Consider the following 23,957-nt stretch of genomic DNA (forward strand, 5'->3'; position numbering starts at 1 on the left):
TCTATCTATCTATCTATCTATCTATCTATCTATCTATCTATCTATCTATCTATCTATCCATTCATTTTGGCTTGCTATATACTTAATAAGCTCACTCATTCAAAATAAAAAATCTGCCCCTGGCATCTAATTTTCCAGACGTAACATGTCATAGTTGAATTCAAAAGTTCTTTTTAGTTGTATAACTCTAAGAGTTAAGCCATGTTCTCAGCTGATATAATTTTATAATGCTCATATCTTATTCCTATTGTTCTTAGACTAGGGAAGAGTAACACTAATGCCCTATCTTGATTGGAGGAAATCAATATGGAGAAACATTACTCACCAAAAGGAGACTACTTGTTCGGGCTTCCCAAGAATTTCTGCTAATACTACCTCCCACACCACTCCAGAATAAGTTAGAACCTATGGGAAAAACAAAAGCATGAGCTAGCCAATTACTTACTATTGAAATGAACAATCTGAATAGTGCATCATCAGCTTCAGAGATTTTATGTGGACTTCTAAAGGAGTGAAAACTCTTGTATGTTAGCATCTAAACAAGTCCTTATACCAACATAAGGTGTGGTTGATAATAATAATGAACAAGCAATGAACATGGTGGCAGAGGCACTCTTGGCCCTCGTAATGAGCTTCAAATGGATGGGAATAAATCACATTACAGACATGGCCAAAATTTCCAGACATAGCTACTATGTGTAGTACATAGTGAGTAAGAGTTGCACTACTCCCTGTCCCGCAGCACTGAATAGAAGAATGGACCTACCACGAAGTCTGTCGTCATTTTCAGAGAAAAAGAAAAACCTAATGGTCTCTTTCTCAGGAACCACTTCTCTGAAAACACAAGAAAGAAAAGGCATAAATTACTTTCAATACAAAAGAAGAGATGACATCTGGTGTGATAGCGTGTGCTGATAGAAGAGATGACAGCTGGTGTGATAGCGTGTGCTGAGAGGACAAGGAAGTTCTTGGCTATCTAATGAGCTCAAGAGCAGACTAGGCAATAGAAGACTGGTCTAAAACAAAAACAAGAAACCCACATAACAAGCAAAAACAGGAGAAATAATATAGTGAAACTATAAAATATTCCTTTTAAAAAGTTGCTCTTCACTTTGCTCATGTTATAAAATGTCCCCATCTCATCTTCTATCTCAAGTTTAATACTGAGGAAATAAGTACAAACTCTGGATGTCAACGCTCATTCCCACCGTTACCCTGTTTGCCAGTGTTCCCTAGCTGGTACCTAACTTAGCAGAGCATCTCATTTCCAAACCACGAATGCTACCAGCAGCCTTTCTGCCTTGTACACTTTATCTGCCACCAGTCGCCATCTAAAAATCACCATTTAAAAAAAAAAAAAAGTTAAAAGAATTCTAAGCAGTGGGCTGGAGAGATGGCTCAGTGGTTAAGAGCACTGACTGCTCTTCCAGAGGTCCTGAGTTCAAGTCCCAGCAACCACATGATGGAACACAACCATCTGTAATGGGATTTGATGCCCTCTTCTGGTGTGTCTGAAGACAGCTATAGTGTTCTTATATACATTAAGTAAGTAAATATTTAAAAAAAAAAAAAGAATTTCAAACAGAACCTGATAAAATTTGTTTTAGATGCTTGTATAATGACACATGCTTTACACATAAACTTCTTACCCAGGGCTGGGCTTTCTGTGATCTGCTTCTTCAGTAACATCCTCTTCTTCTGAACTACTGTCTTGGAATCGGGGATCATTCTGACAGACTATCTTCCCATGTTTCACTGATTCGATTCTATAGGTGTCTATATTATTATGACAATAAAAGGCAGTGCAGTTATGGCTGAGCAATCATGTATTTCTAGACACAGTAAAATGATTAACTGTACTATGCAAACATGACTAAATTTCTAATATGTTAAAATCAGATGCTACCTTTTTTTTTTTCCATCCCAATGCCTTATTTCTGAGAGGCAAATATGCTACCACTGACCTATGGATGTATTTTCTTTTTTCTTTTCTTTTTTTTTTTTGTTTTTGTTTTTTTTGTTTTTCGAGACAGGGTTTTCTCTGTGTAGCTCTGGCTGTCCTGGAACTCACTCTGTAGACCAGGCTGGCCTCAAACTCAGAAATCCCCCTGCCTCTGCCTCCCAAGTGCTGGGATTAAAGGTGTGCGCCACCATCGCCCGGCCTGTATTTTCTAAAATAAGTAACATTATCTTTTTCAATTTTAAAATACTAAAGGCCACTGTTTGGAGTCATCAGATAAGGAATATAAAATTATAAAAAGAACTAAAAGCTAAAGATTTATAGATGAGCAATATAATTTTCAAAGAATAAGTAACTACTGCCTAAGTGCTGTTAAAAGAAGCCTACAGGACCAGGCATGGGAGCACATACCTTTAGTCTTAGCAGTAGGGAGGCACAGGCAAGTGAATCTCTAGTTTAAGGCCAGAATGGTCTACATAATGAGTTCCAGAACAACCAAAGCTATGTAAAGACCCTGTCTCAAAAAAACATTAAAACAAAACAAAACAAAACCAGGGCTTACAACTTTAGATGCACTGAAACCAGAGTCTCTTCCTGTTTATTCACACGCAAGAAAAGGAACTCATGTTTATGTTTTCAACTCTCAAAACTGCTCTCTAGAACTGCTGAGATCTGCATGCTCACTCATAAGTCTCCAAGTTTCCAGCTTCTTTAAAAATAGATTGTATCTAAGACTGAATATGGGCCCACTTTATGTCTCACACTTGGCTCTTGAAGTTACTGTATTTGAGTTCATACTCGATTCAACTGTCAGTCAAACTAACCATACAGAAAAACATAAAAAAGCAGAACACAGGGTACAATGCTTCTCATTTATGTTTTGGAAAAGCTACCATGGTTTCTGTAGCTATTTTAGGAGTAGTGCAGTGATGAAAGTTGACATGTATCTGTAAACTCACAGTGCTTTTAACTTTTTAAAAAATATGCACATGTGTCAGTGAGTATATATGAGCTCAGAAGCCAAAGAAATTGGATTCCCTTGGAGCTGGAGTTACAGGAGGTCATGAGGCACCTAAAGTGGGTGCTGGAACCAAACCTGGGTAGTCTTCAAGAACAGAACATGTTCCTAACTGCTGGGCTATCTCTCAGCCCCATCCATGCACTCCTATTTTAAATGCTCATCTTTGAAGCACATCACTGAAGTTAGCTGTGCATATCTGATGCAAGATAGATTCATCTTGCCTTTTATAGGGAACTCCCACAATGCTGGACATACATCTTGAATACGAGTAAAGAACAGTCTTCTAAACAAAATTTTACCCAGGTGTGGCACAGATCATCTTGGCGCTCAAGAGGTCGAGACAAAAAACCCGAAGTTTGAGGTCAGTTTGAGCTACACAGTAACAAGTTCCATGGTACCCTGGGATACACATACAGTAAGACCCTGTCTTCAAAGGAAAAAAAGAGAGGCTAGAGAGATGGCTTAGTGTTTAAGAGCATTTTCTGATCCTTAAGAAGACCTGAATCTGGTATGGAGCACTCGTATCAGACAGTTCACAGCTAACGCTGCCTGTAACTCCTACTCCAAGGGACCCTAACCCCTTCTAGCCTTGGAGGGCATTTAGACACTTAGACACACAGACACACAGATATACTTTTGAAATGTAAAGAAAGAAAATGGGGAGGTTTTCCATTTTCTTATTTTTAAATCTATGGAACTTTTTGTTAGGGGTAGATCTCCCAAAATAGGATATAAAATTGTAGGACTTGCTTTTACAGTTTTCTCTACATTCTAAATCTAAAACAATAAGCTGTGAAATAAATGGCATATTGATGACATGGTGTATTTGTATAAAACCAAAAGGCTAACTTTTTCTTCCTTTCTGTAGACCCCAACATCTCCAGCGGAAAAAAGAAATATGATTTAAATGAAATGATGCAGTTTACTTGTTACTGACTGTTCCTATGTAAACAAGGAACCTGGGGCATTAATGTCTAGCCTCCACTCATACAGCAGCTAGCCTGAGCAAGTCTGCTTCGTCTAATGCAAAAATAGCTTTCCACACCTGTAGGAACATCACATTTATAATCAAGACACACAGAATCCCATACTGTTTATGCAGACTGAAAAAACTGAGGCAACTCAAAATCCATTAATTTACTGTAAGTTCAATCATGTTGAAATTGACTGAAATAAAAAAGTAGAAAAAAAAAAAACCATACCATCCTTCACATCGTTAGTGGCTGAATCGAAAAAAGAGAATGTAAAGCCGGTGGTCTGCTCGGACCCACGTGTCAGTGTGGCAGCATTCCTGATTTCCCCAGTCCCGTCTCTAGCACAAGCCTCAGTCCTGGGCACGTCTTCTTCCTTTTCATCTGTGTTGTTCATACTTTGGAATATTTCCTTCAAATCTGTAGCAATGTTATAATACATGTCCTGGGATACCTCAGGCAGCTTTTCAGCTTCTTCCTTTTTCTTCTTCCGTTTTGCCTTACTGAAATGACATATATGAACACGCACATAACAAAGACAAGCTCTGAAAATTCTCAACATCAGGAAGGGTAAACTACTTAGATACTTCTAACTTTATAATTCAATCTTGAACAGAAAGATTTTTCTTTGACACACATTACCTCTGACAGATGCAAACTCTACACAGGAGCTCTTTCCTCTCACTCAGTCAACTACACTGCAGGGACTGAAGCATCATTTAGCTTTCATGAGTGTATGCTTGTTGGGAGCCGACTCCTAGCCGAAAGTGGCTATCATCTTTGCAGCCTTCTCAGGCCATATACCCTGACAAGAGACTTGTTTTCAACAGCCCACAACAGCTGAGCACACTCTGATAAACATCTTGTTTTTCTCACATATCTTGTTTGCTGTTTAGTGCCACCAGCTGCAAGGTGCACGTGGTATCCACGCTGCTGGGTGCACGTGGTCTCCTCACTGCTAGCTAGGTGCACGTGATATCCACGCTGCAAGGCACATGACGTAGTGCCTTCAGCTGTGCTTGTCCACGAGGGCAAGGCACGTGGTAAAGGGTATAAATACCCAGGATTTCCTTCCAATAAAGAGACTTGAAGAGACTTGATCAGACTCCGTGTCTTGTCTCCATTCTTCGCGTCTCCGTCCCCACTCTCTCTCTTGCTAGGCCCTGACCCCCGGACCGGAGCAGCAGAACGGGCGGCTACATATGCTCATTTGCAAAATGAATGTGTTAAACCAAATAGCTTCTAAAGTTATTTTAAGTTTTATACTTCTGCAATTTTTATTAAACTTATGGAGAAAAAATCAATTAAAAATCTTTTAAAGGTGAACTGTTAAGTTTGATAAGTCTATTATTATATTTTGCAAATATTTTTAGATAGTCATCTATATTTAGAAATGTATTTTGTTTGATCTTAGACACAGCATGTTTACAATATTTAGCTTTTAGCTAATAAAATGTTTACCAAGTAAGAATCTATACTATATAGTACATATAAGAAAAAGCAAAAATTCTTAATGTACTATTTAAAATGAAAATGAACACAATTGCTCTATTTAACTCTCTCTCTGTCTCTGTCTGTGTCTGCGTGCCTCTCTCTCTCTCTCTCTCTCTCTCTTTCTCTCTCTCTCTCTTTCTCTCTCTCTCTCTTTGGAAAGAAAAGTTTATTAAAAACATTTGGGCCGGGCAGTGGTGGCGCACACCTTTAATCCCAGCACTTGGGAGGCAGAGGCAGGCGGATTTCTGAGTTCGAGGCTAGCCTGGTCTACAGAGTGAGTTCCAGGACAGCCAGGGCTACACAGGGAAACCCTGTCTCGAAAAACAACAAAAAAACAAAAAAAAAATTTTGGTTATTTTGGGGTCTTTGGTTTTGTTTTTCAAGACAGGGTTTCTCTGTGTATTTGCTCTGTAGACTAGGCTGGCTTTGGAACTCATATAGAACCAACTGCCGCTGCCTCCCAAGTACTGAGATTAAAGGCATACCTAGCGAAAAACAATTTTTTTCATAAATGTATTTTGATCATGTTTTCCCTTTCCCCAATTCTTCTAAGTTTCTCCCCACCCAACTTTGTTTTCTCTTTAAACAAAAATATAAAAAATAAAACACACACACACACAAAACAAACAAACACACGAAAGCCAAAATCTACAAAAAAAATACTATTGAGTTTGTTCTATGTTGGCCAACTACTCTTGGATATGGGGCCTGCCTTGAAGTGTGGTTTATAACCCAGTGAGACAACATTGGAGAAAATGGGTTTTCCCTTTGTTAGCAGGTATCAACTGCAGATAGCTACTTGGTCAGGGGTGGCAGTCCTTCATGCCCACATTTCCCTCTCAGTGGTGGGACACCATCTGACTTGAACTGGTGCAGGCCTTATGAGTGTTGTCACACTCTCCTTGAGTTCATGTGTATCAGTCCAATTATATGTAGAAGATACTGTTACCTTGAAGTGGTCATCACCTCTGCCCACTGTAGCTGAACTACCATAGGGTTACCTAAACTGGTTCTTCATACTTTTAAAAGTTGGAAGTAAATATTCCATTCCTGGAGCACAGATTCAACTTAGTTATTTTTAGCATGTAATTTCTGAGACTAGGATCATGGCAAAAACCTGAAAGGTCTTCAAACTGTTAGTTGAAACCACATGGCCTTTAAGAAGGTTTTAAGTAAAGGCTGGTAAAGTGAGGGGAATTGTATTGGGAATTAGAAGAGGGATTCTGGAAACACTGATACCTGTGGTAATGTAGAAAATAGAGCATATACCTAAATGGCATGGAAATCTAGCTGAAGAGAGACATTCAAGAAACCACTGAAGATATTTTCTGGGTTTTTTTTGTTTGTTTGTTTTGTTACAGTAAAATGTTAAGAGGGAAGAGTAAAAATAAGAAGGAGAGGTTCTTCTCTTTTTTTGACAGGAACCAGCTACAGGCTTGAAAATTCTAAATCTTCAAAAGGCAAATGACATGAAATTTAAGAAATAGTTCCTAAGCAAACATCAAATCTGTGAAAACATCTAAAGCCTGAGAGGGCAAGCTTCAGTAGCCCAACAGCCAGACGTAGGCCACTGTTTACTTATCACTTAACTGCATGGTAAGAATGAGGTTTCTTTTTTAAAGATTTGTTTTTACATATATGCGTGTGTTACCTGCAATGTATGTTATATGTACCACATGTGCACCTGGTGCTCATACAGGTCAAAAGACACCATAGGGTTCCCTGGGACCAGAGTTACAGACAGCACAAGCTGCACTGTGGGAATCAAACCTGGTGCATTGGCAAGAGCAACACGTGCTCTAAAACACTGAACCATCTCTCCTGTCCCCAAGAATGGCTTTAATAGGTTGGAATAATTGATGAAAAAATATTTCACATTATACAAAAATTATATATGGGAGCTGGCTCAGCAGTTAAGGGCACTGACTGTTCTTCCAGAGGACTTGGTTTCAATTCCCAGCACCCACACCACAGCTCACAACTGTCTGTAACAGTTTGTATGCAATTTCAGTTCCGGGACTCAACACTCTCTTCTGGCTTCAAAGGCACCAGGTGTGCTTAGGATGCACAGATGTACATTCAGGCAGGACGCCTACACACATACAAGTTACATATGACACAAATTCCAATGTCTACATGCTTTTCTACTACCAAAGTAAAGAGAACTATTTATACCAGAACTTATCTGATCTGCAAAGCCTAATTTCATTAACAATTACTTCCTTTACAAAAAATCTATAGACTTTAGTTTAAAAAAAAAAAACAAAATTCTTTGATAAAGCCCTACACATACCTAAGGATCTTCACTTATTCAAATGGAAGAGTTTTTAATAGAGCTTATTAAAGTCACTAACTTGGCAGCTACAGTAGAACTTGAATGGAAAACAGACCCCAATTTACCTTTCTTTTTCTTTATCTTCTTGTTTTCTTTCATAAATGGCATGGTCATGCTTTGTTGGATCATAATGTATGATGTCCCTGTGTAAGATGAATTAAAGGTTGGAAAAGATGAGCTGAAACATTAATAGCAGTTCATCAATTGTCACTTCAAAGACTCTATTAGGGGCTGTGAGGGTTAGTTTTAATTGTTAGCTTGACACAATGTAAAATCACCTTCAGAGGGTCTTGGGGAAGGAATGTTTATAAACGAGGTTGAGCTGTGGGCATGTTAGTGGACAATTATTTAGATTACATTAATTGGATGAGAAGACTCACTCATGTGACCACCACCACTCCCTAGGCAAGAGACACTGACCTATAGAATAGAGAAAGTTACTGACTGAAAGTGTGCATGCACTCATTGCTCAGTTTCTGACTATGGGTGTGAATCAGTTCCTTCTGCCTCTCTGACTTTTCTACCATGATGGATTTGCAATCTCAAATTGAATTGAAATAATCCCCTTTTCCCTTAAGTAACTTTTATCAGGATATTTTGTGCTAGCAACTTGCAAGTTATCTAAGATGGGAACAAAAAATAAGGTAAAATAATGTTCATCAAAAAGAATTATCATCTTGTTATAAACATTTAAAACTATCTATTTGAGTTTTCCTGGATCCTTTTAAACCTTAAAAATTTACAACCAGGAGTGGTGGTACCCAACTTTAATCCCAGCAGAAATCAGGTGGCAGAGGTAGGCATATTTTTGTGAATTCTGAGCCAGCCAGAACTACACAGAGATCCTGTGTCAAAAGCAACAAAAATTAAAATGAAAAATACTTTGTCTCACAAGGTACCTGCTACTATGATGACCTGAGTTTGAGCCTCAGGACCCACATGGTGGAAGGGAAGAGGGATTCACACACACACACACACACACACACACACACACACACACACACGCACATTAAAAAAAATCATTTTAAAGATGGATGTCATTGGTACACACATATATTTGGGCCCAGCCTGGGTGGCACAGTGAAATCTTATTTCAATAACAATATACAAGGAAAAAAATGCTTTTAACATATAGAGGCATATATAGATAAAGTACCTATACTTTCCACAGCTTGTACAAAATAAAAAAAAAAGATTAAATGAGGTACAGAAGAGAAAACTTATCACATGCTGACAACCACTCAGAAGCTGGATCCACGGTATCTAGAAGTTCCACTCATCCAGTGGTCCAACCTTCCTAATGCTGTGTGTGACCCTTTAAGATAGTTCCTCATGTTGTAGTGACCCCCAACCATAGAACTATTTTGCTGCTACTTCATAGCTAATTTTGCTACTGTTATGAATCATAACAGTAAGTATGTAAGTATCTGGTGTGCAGGATACTTGATATGTGACTCCCAAAGGGATTATGATCTACAGGTCGAATACAGCAACTAATCTCTTTAAAGTACACATTTGAAAATTTCCATAATATATTTGCACAGCTTAATGTCATAGTTAATATTTAAAGTCACTTCCAATTGGTTAACCAGTAAAGCAATGCTACTATGACATCATGAATGCTATATAGAAACTATTTAAAATTAGTTTTTTCTTTTTCTTCTTTTTTTTAAAATTTGTTTGTTTTATGAGACAAGGTTTCTCTGTATAGCCTTGGCTGTCCTAGAACTTGCCCTGTAGAACAAGCAGGCCTTGAAACTCAAGAGATCACTCTGCCTCAGCCTCCCAAATGTAGGGATTAAAGCTGGTAACTACCACACTTGGATTTAAAATTTCTTAAAGTGAATAACTGGGTTAGAGAAAAGAACGTTTTTGAAAGTCTGACATATGTTGACAACTGTTCTCTCCAGTAGTTTAGAAATGACTCAGCTGGGCTGAGGGTATAGCTCAGGGCAAAAGCAACTGACTAGCAAATGTAAGGCCTTAGGATAGACTACTAGCATCTCAAGAACAAAATAACACAAAAATTAATTTTAAATTAAGTTCACTAGACATTCAAGGCAAATGAAAACATCAGAAATGTGACACGCTGTAAGCCATACTTAAATTTCTTAGCAGCCACTGATCTTTTGTTTGTCGGGTTGTTCACATTGATGTTCAGAACACTCTGCACAACATTCAGGGTTTTCTTTTTTTCTGCAGCAAGCTCATCTTCATCCACTTTATTTTCACTTAACTCTGAGGAAAAAGAATAACTAGAAATCTCTTGACGAGCATTGCTTGAGAAATCTGAGTCATCATATGCATCCAAATACATTCAAAGTACACCAGATGACAAGCTTAACCTCATATCTGTTAGTCTCCCTCTCTCTCAGACTTCTTGCTGTAAAAACGTAGAAATCACATGACTAGGAAATGAAATATCCAACTTCTATTTGCAACTGAAAAAATAAAATCTAGATTTAATAATGTCTTTGGTGGCAAGTCTAAAAACTATAAAGACTAAAAAAATATAACACATACATAAAACAAAAAATATAGACCCAAAGTGATTACAGACTCCGATTATATCTTAACACTGTGAAAGTGTTATCTAGATTCCATGGTAAGTTTAAAACTGACAACCAGTGAATCAATTTTAATGACTAGTAATGTGACATTTCTTCAGTCTTTGACTTAGTAGTAAATACTGAAGAAAGACCCTTTACCGTATCAACTCCGTAAGCCGCTCCCATAACTGACAGAACAGACAACATACTAGAGGATCAAAGTTCAACAGCTAGTTTAGTTAAAAGAAGTATGAAAAGTTAGACTGTTAAGACTCTTTCAGATTAGTGCAGGAAATTACCTAAAACAGAATCTGGAATTAATCTGATTTATGTTTTCTACAGAAAAATCGGAAATTTTCTAAGATTCGAAACATGACTATTTCACTGGACAAAGAAATATTTTAAAACAAAACACAAAAGAGATGCACATCTGATTTACTCAAGAAGCAGAGAAACACAAAGCTCACAAGGACTCAAGTTCTGCGACTGCAAAGGGAATGGGAAGTGCACAGGGGAGGGAGACTCACTCAAGGTGGCCAAGTGAGGGAACAGCTTGTAGATGAATTTGGACTTACTACTGTGAAAAACCTCACAGGAAGTAAAATTAGGATACTTCTGATAACATCATTACTCTTATGGGCACCCAAGTAAACATGAATGCAAAAGAATGTATTTAAAAAAACAAAACAAAAACTGGGCTGGAAAGATGGCTCAGAGGATGGAGGTGCTTGCCTCCAAGCCTAGTAACTTGATTTGGGGCCCAGAATACACATAGTAGAACGAGAAAACCAACACCAGTAAGTTGTCCCTCTGAATTCCACATGCACAGTGTGGCACAAGTGTGATCACACACACTCTCTCACAATAAAGAAATAATATATGTAAGAAAATATAGGCATATAGCTGGGAGTTGTGGTGCATGCTGTAATCTAAGCAGGAATCTGAGGCAGGAGGATCACAAATTTGATACCAGCCTGGCCACTGCATAGTGGGAACCCTATGCATAGTGGAAACAAAAAATGAACCAGCATCCTAAAACAAAACAACCCATCCCAATACAAGCACCCAGTGCGTACACCAGAGGAAGACAAAGGCCCTTCCTACTAAATGTAAATTAGTCATTTTTCTAATTTAGTATAAGTATATAAGTTATACTAAAATATATATATATAAAGAAACTTAAGAGTCATTAATACACATCTGACTACAAACTCAATTCAATTCGTTTTAGGGTACAGTTTTTTCCTGTGTTATGTGAAAAGACACCAGGTGACTTCCTATATCATTAGCTTTAACACTGTTTGAACAATGAAGTAGTTACCTTCCTGTTCGTCTTCACTGTCACTCTCTAAAAATCTAGAGTCCATGCGGAATCTCTCATCACTTCCAAACTGAGACTGCAGATCCATAAGCTACACGGGGAAAAAAAAAACAAAAAAACCCCCCAAAAAAACATTGTCATAAGCACATTTTTAAAACGTCTCTAAGTGTACCTCCTCACACCCTGAAATTCATATTATCATCTGCATAATTGCACTGCCTATGAACCAGTAAGGGGTGAGAGAGAATTCACTCCCACAATAAACATCCCACCCCAGAACTATCCTTTCCTTAGCTAGATTTTAGGACAATCTTCAAAACTTAAGACATGCTGCAACTGTTTCTATTTTTAGTATTCACTAACCTTCTGGCCAGCTCTGCCCTCAAACTGAGGTTTAATGCTGAACCTGGTGCTGTCCTCCTTGGAATCTGATTCTTCATCATCACTGCTGTCAAACAGCTTCCCAGACGCTTTACTCACAGATTCCTGCAGTGCAGATAAAATCAGAGATGGGCATTAACCAAGGCAGGCAATCACCATTCTCTTCATAAAGTACTCACCTCACATTTAAAAACCAACAATTCAAATGCATCCAGAGGAATAAGTGTGTAGTGGGACAGATGAAAACTCGACTCGGGATAGTTAACTGCACTCCTGGATCATTAAGTCCACACACTCCCTATTGCTACTTTGATTAAAGGAGTAATTATTATATGCAAGGACACTTCTTACAGTCTAGCATGAATACTGATGTGAGTTTACATACAGTTAACAAACAGGTTCATGGGTGAGAAAAGTCTCCAAGACTCCTGACATCTCAGGGTACTGTGGCTTGGGCAACTCTGGTTCTCGCCAAGTGGTAGTTATATGGAGCTCTTGTTACATTACAGACTTTACAGCTGGGTTAGGTACACACTGTAGTACTCAGGGTCAGGGTCAGGGTTAGGGTTACGGTTAGGGTTTGGGTTAGGACACAGATGGACACAGAAGTTTTGAAAGTTTAAAGAATACACAGCATCCTCACCACAAAAAGAAAGGCAAAACAGGGGGAATCTACAAAGCAGATTAATGTTTGGCTGGCCTTACTTTCACCAGCTCCTTTTCTGGACAGCTTTCCTCATGAGTGGATGTCTCTTCTGTTTCACTTTCATTATCAGAAGCAAAGACAATGTGTGTTTTTTTGTCCTCTGGATGACCATCCTAGTGAAACACAAGCAGCATTACATTTCATGACGGCCAACTGTATATCCATGTCCATACCCGAATCATCTTCTCCCATCTCTTGTCTGTCTTTTCCTTCTTCAGGAAATAACCTTATCATTTGCTATTTTTCCAAAACAGCCTCAGGCCTTCTTTCTCTCTGTATCCAGTAACAAGCAAATTCTATTAACTTGACCTCGGGATTTTTAAGAACTACCACTGCCATGGTTGTGGACCTTGACCTCTGAAAGATTCTCCTTGCTTCCAGATCTGACTCCATTGTATTTATTTTTATGCCATGGCCTGAAGGATCTATAAACAAGAGGCTGACAAACTTTATCTGTAAAGGTTCAGAGTAAACATTTTAGACACTATAGGTCACAGATAGTGTTTGTTGTATATTAAAAACTATTAGGGCTGGATAATCTGTTTGCATGTTAATTCCCATTACAAAATGTACACAACTAACCTTCAATGCCTTGATTAAAGTTCTTCAGTTTTTCACAGCTTTAGGAATAAAGTCTCACCCCTCTGAAGTATCTGTGCAACCCATCCTTCCTAATCACTGCTGCTTCATTTTTTGGCTTAACACTGTCTATAAACACTAGTGTCACTGAAAAAATTTACTTTTAGACAAATGGCTTCCTTTTGAGTATGATCTTTCCTTTCCCTTGCTGCTTTCCCACATCAGTATAATTCCTTCTAATCCCTTCACATTACTCTGTATGGTTGAGGAAACCTAACCTTTGGTGTTCTAAGGCCTGCTTGCCATACAATGCATCGATAGCTGTATGGATCTCATTACTTAACCATTATTCTGTGCTGCTAGAGGAATGAACAAAGACTCACTACAGTAAACACCATCAAGGTTTATATTATGCTTGCTGTAATCATTATACAAATTAGTTTCTTAATGAGGTGATAAATTATAGATAACTTTGCAACTGTTTTATAGACTCAATAGCACAGGTGAAAAGTAGTCAATGTGAAGAGGACAATGAGCTCTAAGAGGACACACCCACCTACATGAGAAGGAAAACCTGGACCTTGAGAACACTCTTTTTAGGTCCATAGAATGAAAATGAGCTCACCAAATTTGCCAATGCACTGTGCACCAGTTTCTTCTGTACTTCTCTGGCTTTCTGCCACGCTGCCAAGGCTGCCAATCGCTTCTGGTTGTCTTCAGCATGTTTATCCTTAGGATTGATACAGGATGCATTACTAGCAGAAAGTGAGAAACCAGCTGTGCTTTTCTGAGGGTCTTCCCTGAGAGACACCTTTGGTGGTTTCTCAAGAGATATGAGGTTGCTTAAATTGGTCTTCTCTTTCTCTAAAGCTTTTCTACTTTCAGGCCAATGGCAAGCGTCTCCATCAGAGTCTATCTTCTGACTCTTTAGGGACGTTTTAGCTTTTAACGTCAATGGACATGGGAGAGAATTTGTACTTCCCTTGTCAAAACTAGTAGAGGACATTACTTTATGGTTCTGGTTCTCAAAAGTACACTGTCTTTTTGGAGGCTGAATGTGGTTTGGGTCGTTCACCTTTGCAGGTTGGCTTGAAGTCAGTTTGCTTGATGAGCCATTGACACACTTGAGTCCATTTTCCATAAAACTTCTACTGTCATCTTCGTGTTTCAAGGAACTGTGATGCTCACTGACAGTGTTAAAGGCAATATTCTCTTTCAAAGCTTTGTCCACTGACTCCTTTGCATAGAGACAGCCTATTCCCTTGAAGGCCTGGAATTTTGGCTTTAGGATATTTTCCTCTGATTTTTGTTTGCTGTAAGAGTTCTCGTCCTCTAAAAGGGAGGCCACAATCTCCTCAGGAAGAATGCATTGTCGGCCATTGTCACCAGAAGTCTTGGAACTCTTGGAGATTGTGTCAATTTTGCAGTGACTGATGTTTTGTGGACCATTAGTCTCATTGTCTTTTCCTGGAAACTTCTGATGACTGCCAGCCAACTGCTCCAAGTCAGCCAGAGTGAGACTGACACGGGGACAGTTCTTCATCAAGGCTTTATATTCTTCATCTTCCTCAGACTCTTCACTGTCACTGTCATTGGAGTCAGGTGGAAATTTGGGATTTACAAACTTTACTCCATGATATGGGGCTGATTCTTTGTTGCCGTTAATTTCTTGTACTTTTATACAGTCATTAGAAGGTTCTATCTTTTGAAAAGAACTTTTCTTGCTTATAGTCCTCTCTGGTTGTGAAAATTCTGTACTGTTTTTGACCTTACCAATGTTTGTTTTCATTGCAATAATTTCATCTGTATCGCTTGAATCATATTCATGGTTATTTCCTAAGCTGGCTTTAGAAGGAAGATTGTGAATATTTGATTTGAAATCATCCCTAACAACTTCAAAAGTATCATGTTCAGACTCATTGACTGAGGAATGCCCAGTTTTCTTTATGTTTTCTTCTTTTGCAATCATCATTTTTAATTCATCTTCTGAGTCAATGTCATCATCAGACATGCTACTTTTATTCCAGATAATTTCAAAGTCAGAATTATGAAAAACCACATGCTTAGGTTTCTGAGTACTAGAATTGGGCACAAGGAGTGGTTTAGAAGGAGTAACAGTACTTGGGGCTGTCCTGTGTACAGTCATAGGCTGTGTTGATTTGTTCCTCTCCATTACTTGATTAGTCCTTAGACTAGTATCAGAAACCTTGGACTCCATGGGATCGTTGCTCTTCTGTACTTTCTTGACCTTTTGAGGAGGGATATGAAAATCAGAAAACTCTCCTCGACGTTTCTTACTCATAGGGTCATTGCCTCCTTCCAATTCCCAAGTGAGGTCACTTATGGGAGTGGTTTCTGTCAAATTCTCCGGTATCTTTTTTATATTGTGGCAGTATTTCGATGGATCATATTTCATAATGTTACTCAGTAAAGGAAAAAGCAAAAGCATCAGGTGTTAGGGAAATCTGCCAATCTTATGAAACAGGAAAACTGCTTAATTTTGAATAAGTCCTTCATTCTATCTTCCTTCAATTTCTCATCAAATTAAATGGGGACTCTACATGGTAAGCTTCTAGGCTCTATGAAAGTGAACTATAATATATCCAAAGCTAAAATCAAGCACCACCACTATCAGATGAGAGAAATTACTTGAATGAAAAATATTACAGCAAACTCTCCGATACATACACAGATGGCCTTTGTACAGATGGCCAAGATACCCGGGTCTCAAAGTCTCAGATAACTGACCGCATGGAACAGACATCATAATTTGCTCACTTTGGACTCCATATTATTTCTCCATATATTATTTCTTGCTTATCAGTTAGCCCATTTTTATCTAGTATTTTCTTTTTAGAACTAATTTATGCTATCAGAGTTCTATCAATTCCTCTTAAGTTTTCTTTAACGGTGGCCTCATTTGTTATTCTTGCACTACCCCATTAGCAATGTCTTGTGAATCCCTATATAGTAAGATTTTGTTTGTTTTTTGAGACAGGATCTTAATACATAGTCCTGGTTGGCCTCGAACTTGCTATGTAGACCAGAGTAGACTTGAATTCAAAGAGATCTGTCTGCCTCAGCTTCCCAAGTGCTGGGATTGAAGGCATTCACCACCATGCCCAGCTTATAATAAGATTGTTACATTAACAAATGACAATGTTTCCTTGGCAATCAAGATTCATATCATCTAACTATATAAAACTTCATGTCACCCTTTATTCTCAAAGTGCTTTCTACATGTAGATGACTTAGAGCTAACCTTGCAGAGAAAGGTAACAATACGCTGAAACAATTAAACTTTATTGATAAAGGCAGTGAAATCCTAAAGCTATTTCGCCATCATTCTGGGAAAAAATAGTTGCTGTGAAACGCTCGTCACTCTGGGAAATAATAGTTACTGTGAAATGCCAAACAAAGGATATTTTTTGTTTATGTTGATTCTTAAGGTGAAGAACAGGTAAGACTCTTCCAAATTTACTTACAACCCAATTCTAAAAGACAAAAGGGGGGAGGGACTTATGATTGTCACAAATATAAGCAAAATAATAATACATACATGTAACTTTTTTAAATGTTGAACTCACAATGGGCTACTATTACAATGGATCTTAGTTTTTTGATAATAAAAGGTATTAAAAAAGAAAAGTATGAGGAAACAACAAAAGAAACAAGAAAATTCCAACTATGGGTAGTACTTTACACATACACATATAGAGCCACAGCCTCATATATACCCCAGTTGGTAGGGCATTTGGCTAGCATGCACAAAGCCCTGAGTTCTATTCTCGGGACCTTATGAACGGGATGTGGTTGGGACACATCTGGAATCCCACCACCTAAGAGGTAGTTAGGAGGATCAGAAGTTCAAGGTCACCCTCAGTTGATAAGTAACACCATCAAGCCAAGCCAGCCAAAACCCAGCATGGATTGGGTAAGAGCTCTAATCCTACCTCTGCTGAGAGCTATTGGCAACTGAGTTCCTGGGAGAGAAGAGCTAAATTTCCTTCTGGGACACGGCAACCAAAAGGCTCTAGTAGATGGTCCTGAACCTATGTACATACAGATTAGTACTAAGCGGAGTCAGTGGGTTGAGAGAAAGAAAGAGAAAAGAAAGAGAGAGAGAGAGAGAGAGAGAGAGAGCGCGCACATTAAGTTGGGAGGAAAAGTAGTGGTGGAAATACAGAAAATTTGAGGGCAAGGAACAGGAAATGGATTTGATCAAAATACATTATATGCATGTATGAAATCCTAAAACAACAGTAATAATAAAAACACAAATAGTGCTGAAGAAAGTGAGAAAATAAACAGCAAACTTGGGACCTGTCTGTCCATCTTATCACCTGTGTCCTTAGGAAGAGTTGCCACCTGATTTGGATTTCTCTCTATATAAAATAGTGGGGAAGCTGTGCTGACATAAGACTTACAAACACATGATGAAAATGAAAAAAAAAAAAAAAAAAAAGGCAAAACCCTAACCTATGAACAACTGCTCCAAAGTGGAAAAAAAGCATCTGCTTTGGCTATCACAACTACAAATATGAGGTCTCAGGAGACACGACACACAGTCTGCTGAAGGAGACTTACTTTATGTCCTGGTACCTCTGTTCCAGGCACAGCCTTCATATGGAAATCTATTCCTCCTATCTTTTCCAATAAGGTGGTGTTGTCTGTAGTTAATTTTTCTTTCTTTGCTTTTGCTTCTTCTCTTTCTTGGGCCAATCTGAAGTGAAGTGGAAGTAAAAACAAATCAGCTATGAAAACGTGTAGGGGTGAGATTCAGGTAACCCTAAGTAAGCACCAAACATTTTTATAGTATTAAAAGAACAAAATAAAATAAAACAAAATAAAATAATTCTTTTGTTTGGCTAATTGTTTTTCCAAGCAAGGTTTCACTGTGTGGCCCTGGCTGTTCTGGAACTTCTCTGTAGACTACAATGGCTTCAAACTCACAAAGTTCCTGCCTCTGCCTCATGAATGCTGGGATTAAAGGCATGTATGCTACCACTGCCCAGCTAAAATACTTCTTTAAAAGAATAATTACTTATACTATTTTCTAAACACAAAACATTTTCAGAGCCGGGCAGTGGTGGCACATGCCTTTAATCCCAGCACTTGGGAGGAAGAAGCAGGTGGATTTCTGAGTTCGAGGCCAGCCTGGTCTACAGAGTGAGTTCCAGGACAGCCAGGGCTACACAGAGAAACCCTGTCTCGAAAAGAACAAAAACAAAAAAAAACCCAAACAAACAAAAAAGAATTTTCATTGTAGAGTAACTAGAAAATATTGAAAAGTGTAGCAAATCAAATCACATTTGTTAACACTTGTCTACATCAGCTTCCATTTTACACACAAAATCGTAAAATGCAATCTAGATAATGTCCTTCCCACTCCTGGAGGAGTGACCACAAACCATAAGCTCTACTGATACACTTTTTTTTAATGCCAGGCTGGTGTCAATTACAGGATATTATGTATGCTGAGCAATCTGTCATGACTACATATTCAACCCTTTCTTCCACTATATTCTCAAATGTTTACCATTTTGAAAATTCCCAAATGAACCTAATCTTTTTCCTCTGAAAAATTAGCTTTATGACTACAAACACTCTAATGGTTCTTATACAATCTTGCTATGAAATCACAGGCAGTATTAGTCGTATGTCTCTGAGAATGGCCCTATAGACTCATAAATTTGAACACTTGGTCCCCAGTTGAACTGTTTGGTTAGGTTAGGTGTGGCCTGCTGAAGGAGGTGTTTCACTGGGGGTAGGCTTTGAGGTTTTAAAAGTCCAAGCCATTCCCAGTTAGCTGTCTCTCTGGCTGTGAATCAGATGTAAGCTCTTAGCTACTGCTCCAGCACTATGCTTGCCTGGCTGAGGACAATCTCATATTTATATACCTTCTTCCCCCTTCTTTGTACGATACTACATTTAATGGTCAAAATTAACATATGTAATTTACTATCATCTGTAATAACACAACTCTAAGATTCAGGAAAACTCTACCTTTTGACAAAAACCCTGAGAAATACTTTCACACTTATAAGACATCCTCACAGATCATCTACAGATAGCAAGAGGTAGAAAGAGTTTAAACGTCTTTCAGTAAAGAGACACTGAGATAACAGTCACTTTTGATATCACACAGATAGTTGTTACGAAGGAGGGAAAGCCTAAGAAGATAGTATTAGAAAGGAAACATAAACATATATGTATATGTTTATGTATCACAGCAACAAGAATGTTGCTGTGATAAAATGTCCCATATAAAAAGCAACCTAGGAGAGAAATGGTTTCTTTAAGATCCAGACTCTGTGTTATAGTTCATTATAGTCCACTGCACAGTAGTCAAGGCAGGAACCTGAAGCAACTACTCACATCCATAGTAAAGCAGAGACAGAATAAATGAATGCATGCATAGCCCTCAACTACTTCTCTACGCTTACACAATCTAAGGATTCAAACTAGAAAATGGCACCATCCACCTTCAGCCTCAGACTTCCCACATCAGTGAAGGAATCAAAACAATCTGCCACAAACAACCACAAGCCAACCAGACATTAGATAATAATACCACATTAAAATTCTCTTCCCAGCTTATTCTAGGTTGTATCAAGTTGACAAGCTAATCATGACAACTAGTAAGATAGTTTGAAATCATTTGAAATCAAATGATTTCAAATTACTTAGGTAAACTTATAAAAACAATTACACTAGAAAGAAATGGGTTTAAACATATGAAAGGCAAATCTTACCTGTGTAAAAAGCTTTCTTTTGCTAGCTGAATTTGTAATGTTCCACCTTTCCATTTTGTTTTGTTTAAAACAGACATACCTAAAAGAATTGTCAAAATTTATTGCAATTTTTTTCCCTAATTACTTAGCACTAGGAAAAAAAGGCTTATTTGTTACAGAGACACCTACATGTAAAAGAAAAATAAACAAACAAACAAATAGGCTTATTTTAATTTCTTGCATAAATGTGTCTATGTGAATGTTAGTATGCTTGTTGCTGTATGGGGTACCCCTGGAGGCCAAAGAGGGCACCAGATCCCTGGAGTCTATGATTGTGATCCACCATGTGGATGCTAGGAATTAAACTTGAGTCTCTTCCAACAGCAGCAAGCATTCTAAACTACTGAGTCATCGCTTTACCCCAGCTTATAGGTTTCTTATGATCGCTATTTCCCAGTTACTTGAAGGCTAACAGAAAATAATGTATAAACTATAAAGCAAAACTTATGGCAACTTGTTTATAGACTCATTTCAGGAACTTCTGGTAAGTAACTATTCACTACTTTGTTATTTTCCACATGGCAAATATCAATTAAATCTTTTCATTGTGAACTAGAGCACATTTTGTGATCTTGTAACATTTTAATTATTTACCTCAATCCAATTCTCACTGCAAAGAAGGCACACATTAGCTAGTGACTGCATTACGCTTCAACTGTTGTGCCCTAGTGGATTTTCTAATAGCTTTCCTAATGTAAGTGCTAACAAGATTTCCAAGCAGTAGATATTTTACTATGTACACAAATTACTTTGTTTACTCATTATAATAACATTATTAGGTAAGGGGTTGTATGTTTTCATTTACTGTTTAAATAAACTACCACATATATATTCTCAGCAAGGATAATCTTTTCACAAATGAAATGACAAAAGGCTGACTGTCCTCTCTCAGTGGCAATATGCCTTTCACTTACTTTTAGGTGCTTTTTTTTTTTTTTAGACTTTCAAGAAACTGCAAAATATTAACTGCATCAACAGAATGATAAATCATCTCCTCTTTTTAATCACTGAAAGCTAGTATTTATCCTTATCTTTACTAATCTTATAATAAGAATATAACAGTTTCAAAGATATGGTCTGACAAGGTCATATTCTAATGTCATTTCATAACAGGTCTTTTTTTTTTTAAAGATTTATTTATTTATTTGTTTATTTATTTATTTATTTATTGTATGTGGGTACACTGTCTTTAGGCATACCAGAAGAGGGCATCAGATCCCATTACAGATGGTTGTGAGCCACCATGTGGTTGCTGGGAAATGAACTCAGAACCTCTGGAGGAACAGTCAGTGCTCTTAACTGCTGATCATCTCTCCAGCCCCTGCAACAGGTCTTAATGACAAAGGATTGGCTGTCCAAAAAACAAAGAGGCCAAGGAAAGTGTGCCCTCATGATAAGAGGTATAAGTGTAAGAGGCAATTTCTATGCAAGTTTGGTCCTTTGTTCAAATTATTTGAAAATACCAGTTTCTGAGCAAACCTACCAGCATGCCTTCTGACAAAAACAGAATGATCTGAAACCTGAGACATAGGGCTCCAGAGCTCTCTAGGTCATGGTTGTCCATCTACACAACACCTAAGTGACTAGCAAGGCTTAGATATGGAACCAAAGTCATTTCAAGTTATACAACCACACTAACAATTAGAATAAAAAATACATGATGATCTTACATTTTTTCAGGTCCGCTTCTGTTATTTGGATGTTAACATATGCAAAGACTTTCTGTGAATTTCCTTTAAAAAAAAATTGATTTAAATCCTTATCCAGAGAACATTGTAAATTTCAATAGCTCTCTCTTTACTTCTTTTTTTGAGACAGGGTCTCTCTATTATATAGGACTGGCTGTCCTGGAACTCACTGTGTACACCAGGCTGGCCTTGACTATACACCTGCCTCAACCCCCTGAATTCTAGATCAACAAATGTGTGCCACCACCCCCAGCCTTAAAAAAGCTTTTCCCAAGTTCATTAAGTGAGTTCATAGATATTTATTCTTTGAAAGAAAATGCTTTTTGCCTCACTTGACTAAAGTCTGCATTTTTAAAAACATGATCAAATAATTTCAAAATGAGTAAGAACCCCCCCCCCCCCAAGTAATCAGTTAAGACACCTCTTGATGGCATGTTAGTGAGTAATCAGTTCAGACATCGTGATTGCATGTTAGTGACATTCTACTTAATAAGATAATGTTAGAATGTTGACTCCTAAAATCAAAGTATAGATGTTTTAGAAATTAAATGTTTTATACTTTTTCTGGTTTCAAAATTAATTTTCATATGAAATAATTCCAGCACACCATACATAATGTTTAATGCTAATATTAAGCTCTGGAGTTGCCTTCTCCTGTAATATCTGAGTTGTCCATCTTTAACTACCTAGTGTTACAGATTTACCTTGGTCATCTTTCCGAGTGATGATCTCCACGTCAGAAACTTCTCCAAATCTGCTGAACTGACTTTGCAGGTCTGTCTCAGAAATGCCCTGTCCAAGTCCACCCACAAAGAGGCGCTTCATTTCTCTGTTGGCTTTCATGAATGTTGGGCATCTATCTGGAAAAGTAATTTTGGACAGAAAAACACTTTAATAGTTTTTCAGAAATATAACACAACTATTTCCCCTGCAACCTCTGTGCCGAGTTCATCTTATGAAACTATGTCTCTTCGTTTGTATTGCTTTCCGTTTTCATCACTGGAAATTTTATAAAGCCCCTACAACCACGTTCTCAACGAACACACTTTACAACTGCACCTAAGGGCAGCATACCCATGAATTGGTATGTTTCCTCTAAAAACAACTAGGTATTATATCTTAACCTTATCGTTTTCTTATTCACAGTACTGGGGTCCCTCCACCCCATTCATTTCTACATTTATTTTTACCTTAACAGATACTGGCAAAAATAGTAAGCTAAAGGATAAAAATATGTCTCCAACCTTGGGAGCCCCATAGTCATAACAAAGATAAAGTCTGCAATTACAATAGTATGGCAAAATACAAGTGTTCCCAAAGCCTTTAGTCACAAAGAGGGCAACTAAAGTTATACCTAAAATATTTTTCCCCACTTTGTGCCTGTGTTGTTGTTTGATCTCAGTGGTCAGGGGAGTAGGAGCGGTTAAGACTTTTTCCAGTGCCATTTATGAAACAGCAGTGGTGAAGCAAGGACCATAATGTTTAATTTCAGAACCCGGAACTGTTAACACTGTCCTACCAAGAGTGCTGGAAACGTTTTCCACAGGTCTCTCCATCTCGTTTAGCTCTCGGCAGATGTTCAGCTCTCACTCAAACCTTCTTCAAAAGCCGGCTGACTCCTTCCAAGCGAGATCACAAAACAGCGGCAGGAGCCCAATGCAAAGACCTGCAGTCTGGGGAAGACCTACAGTGTACCACTTCTTGGTAGCCGCCGCCCCATCCTTCCAACCCCGCCTTCTCCCTCCGAGAGGCCCCAAGGAAGGAGGGGAGAGGCTAGGCCCAACAGCCCATCACTTCTCACGCGCAAACACACTCCTCAGGACGCCGTCCCTCACCTTAAGCGCAGTGTAGTTCCCAACGTCTAATTACACGTGCCGGCAAGTGCATTTTCTTTTCCTTCCTACAGGGTTTCCAACCCAATCTCCTAAGGTTCCGTTTTCACGCAGTTCCAGAGGGCTCTTTATTTCGTCTGCCTTCGCTTTAACAAACGTTCTGTTACTTCTCCAAGTTGTAAAATTGTCAAAGGAAAAAGAAATTCCGTAACTCCTACAGAAAACACAGTCCGCCGCGTGTTCCTGATTTCCGGGTCAAGTAGGCGGAAGTGAAGAAGCGGAACCAAAATAAAGAGACTCATTTCCACGTGCTTCCCAGAACCGCC

General features: G+C 38.3%; 1 protein-coding gene across 1 annotated transcript in view; it reads right to left on the bottom strand.

The window, feature by feature from the left end:
- The window catches only part of Nol8 (nucleolar protein 8), a 25,424-nt gene extending 1,548 nt beyond the window's left edge, over positions 1 to 23,876 (bottom strand). Inside the window, exons 1-17 of the mRNA XM_028763243.1 lie at positions 23,635 to 23,876; positions 23,319 to 23,472; positions 22,504 to 22,659; positions 21,782 to 21,844; positions 20,073 to 20,151; positions 17,905 to 18,040; positions 16,743 to 16,811; positions 13,943 to 15,736; positions 12,738 to 12,851; positions 12,015 to 12,137; positions 11,652 to 11,742; positions 9,884 to 10,019; positions 7,847 to 7,924; positions 4,184 to 4,455; positions 1,650 to 1,776; positions 767 to 834; positions 326 to 405 (exon numbers count right to left, since the gene is read on the bottom strand). Of these exons, the coding sequence (XP_028619076.1) occupies positions 326 to 405; positions 767 to 834; positions 1,650 to 1,776; positions 4,184 to 4,455; positions 7,847 to 7,924; positions 9,884 to 10,019; positions 11,652 to 11,742; positions 12,015 to 12,137; positions 12,738 to 12,851; positions 13,943 to 15,736; positions 16,743 to 16,811; positions 17,905 to 18,040; positions 20,073 to 20,151; positions 21,782 to 21,844; positions 22,504 to 22,659; positions 23,319 to 23,355 (3,423 nt within the window). The 5' untranslated portion in view covers positions 23,356 to 23,472; positions 23,635 to 23,876. The remainder of the gene's footprint in view (positions 1 to 325; positions 406 to 766; positions 835 to 1,649; positions 1,777 to 4,183; positions 4,456 to 7,846; positions 7,925 to 9,883; positions 10,020 to 11,651; positions 11,743 to 12,014; positions 12,138 to 12,737; positions 12,852 to 13,942; positions 15,737 to 16,742; positions 16,812 to 17,904; positions 18,041 to 20,072; positions 20,152 to 21,781; positions 21,845 to 22,503; positions 22,660 to 23,318; positions 23,473 to 23,634) is intronic.
- Between the last annotated feature and the right edge of the window lie 81 nt (positions 23,877 to 23,957).

This window comes from Grammomys surdaster, unplaced genomic scaffold (assembly GCF_004785775.1).
Source record: "Grammomys surdaster isolate TR1022 unplaced genomic scaffold, NIH_TR_1.0 137, whole genome shotgun sequence".
Taxonomy (NCBI): Eukaryota; Metazoa; Chordata; class Mammalia; order Rodentia; family Muridae; genus Grammomys; species Grammomys surdaster.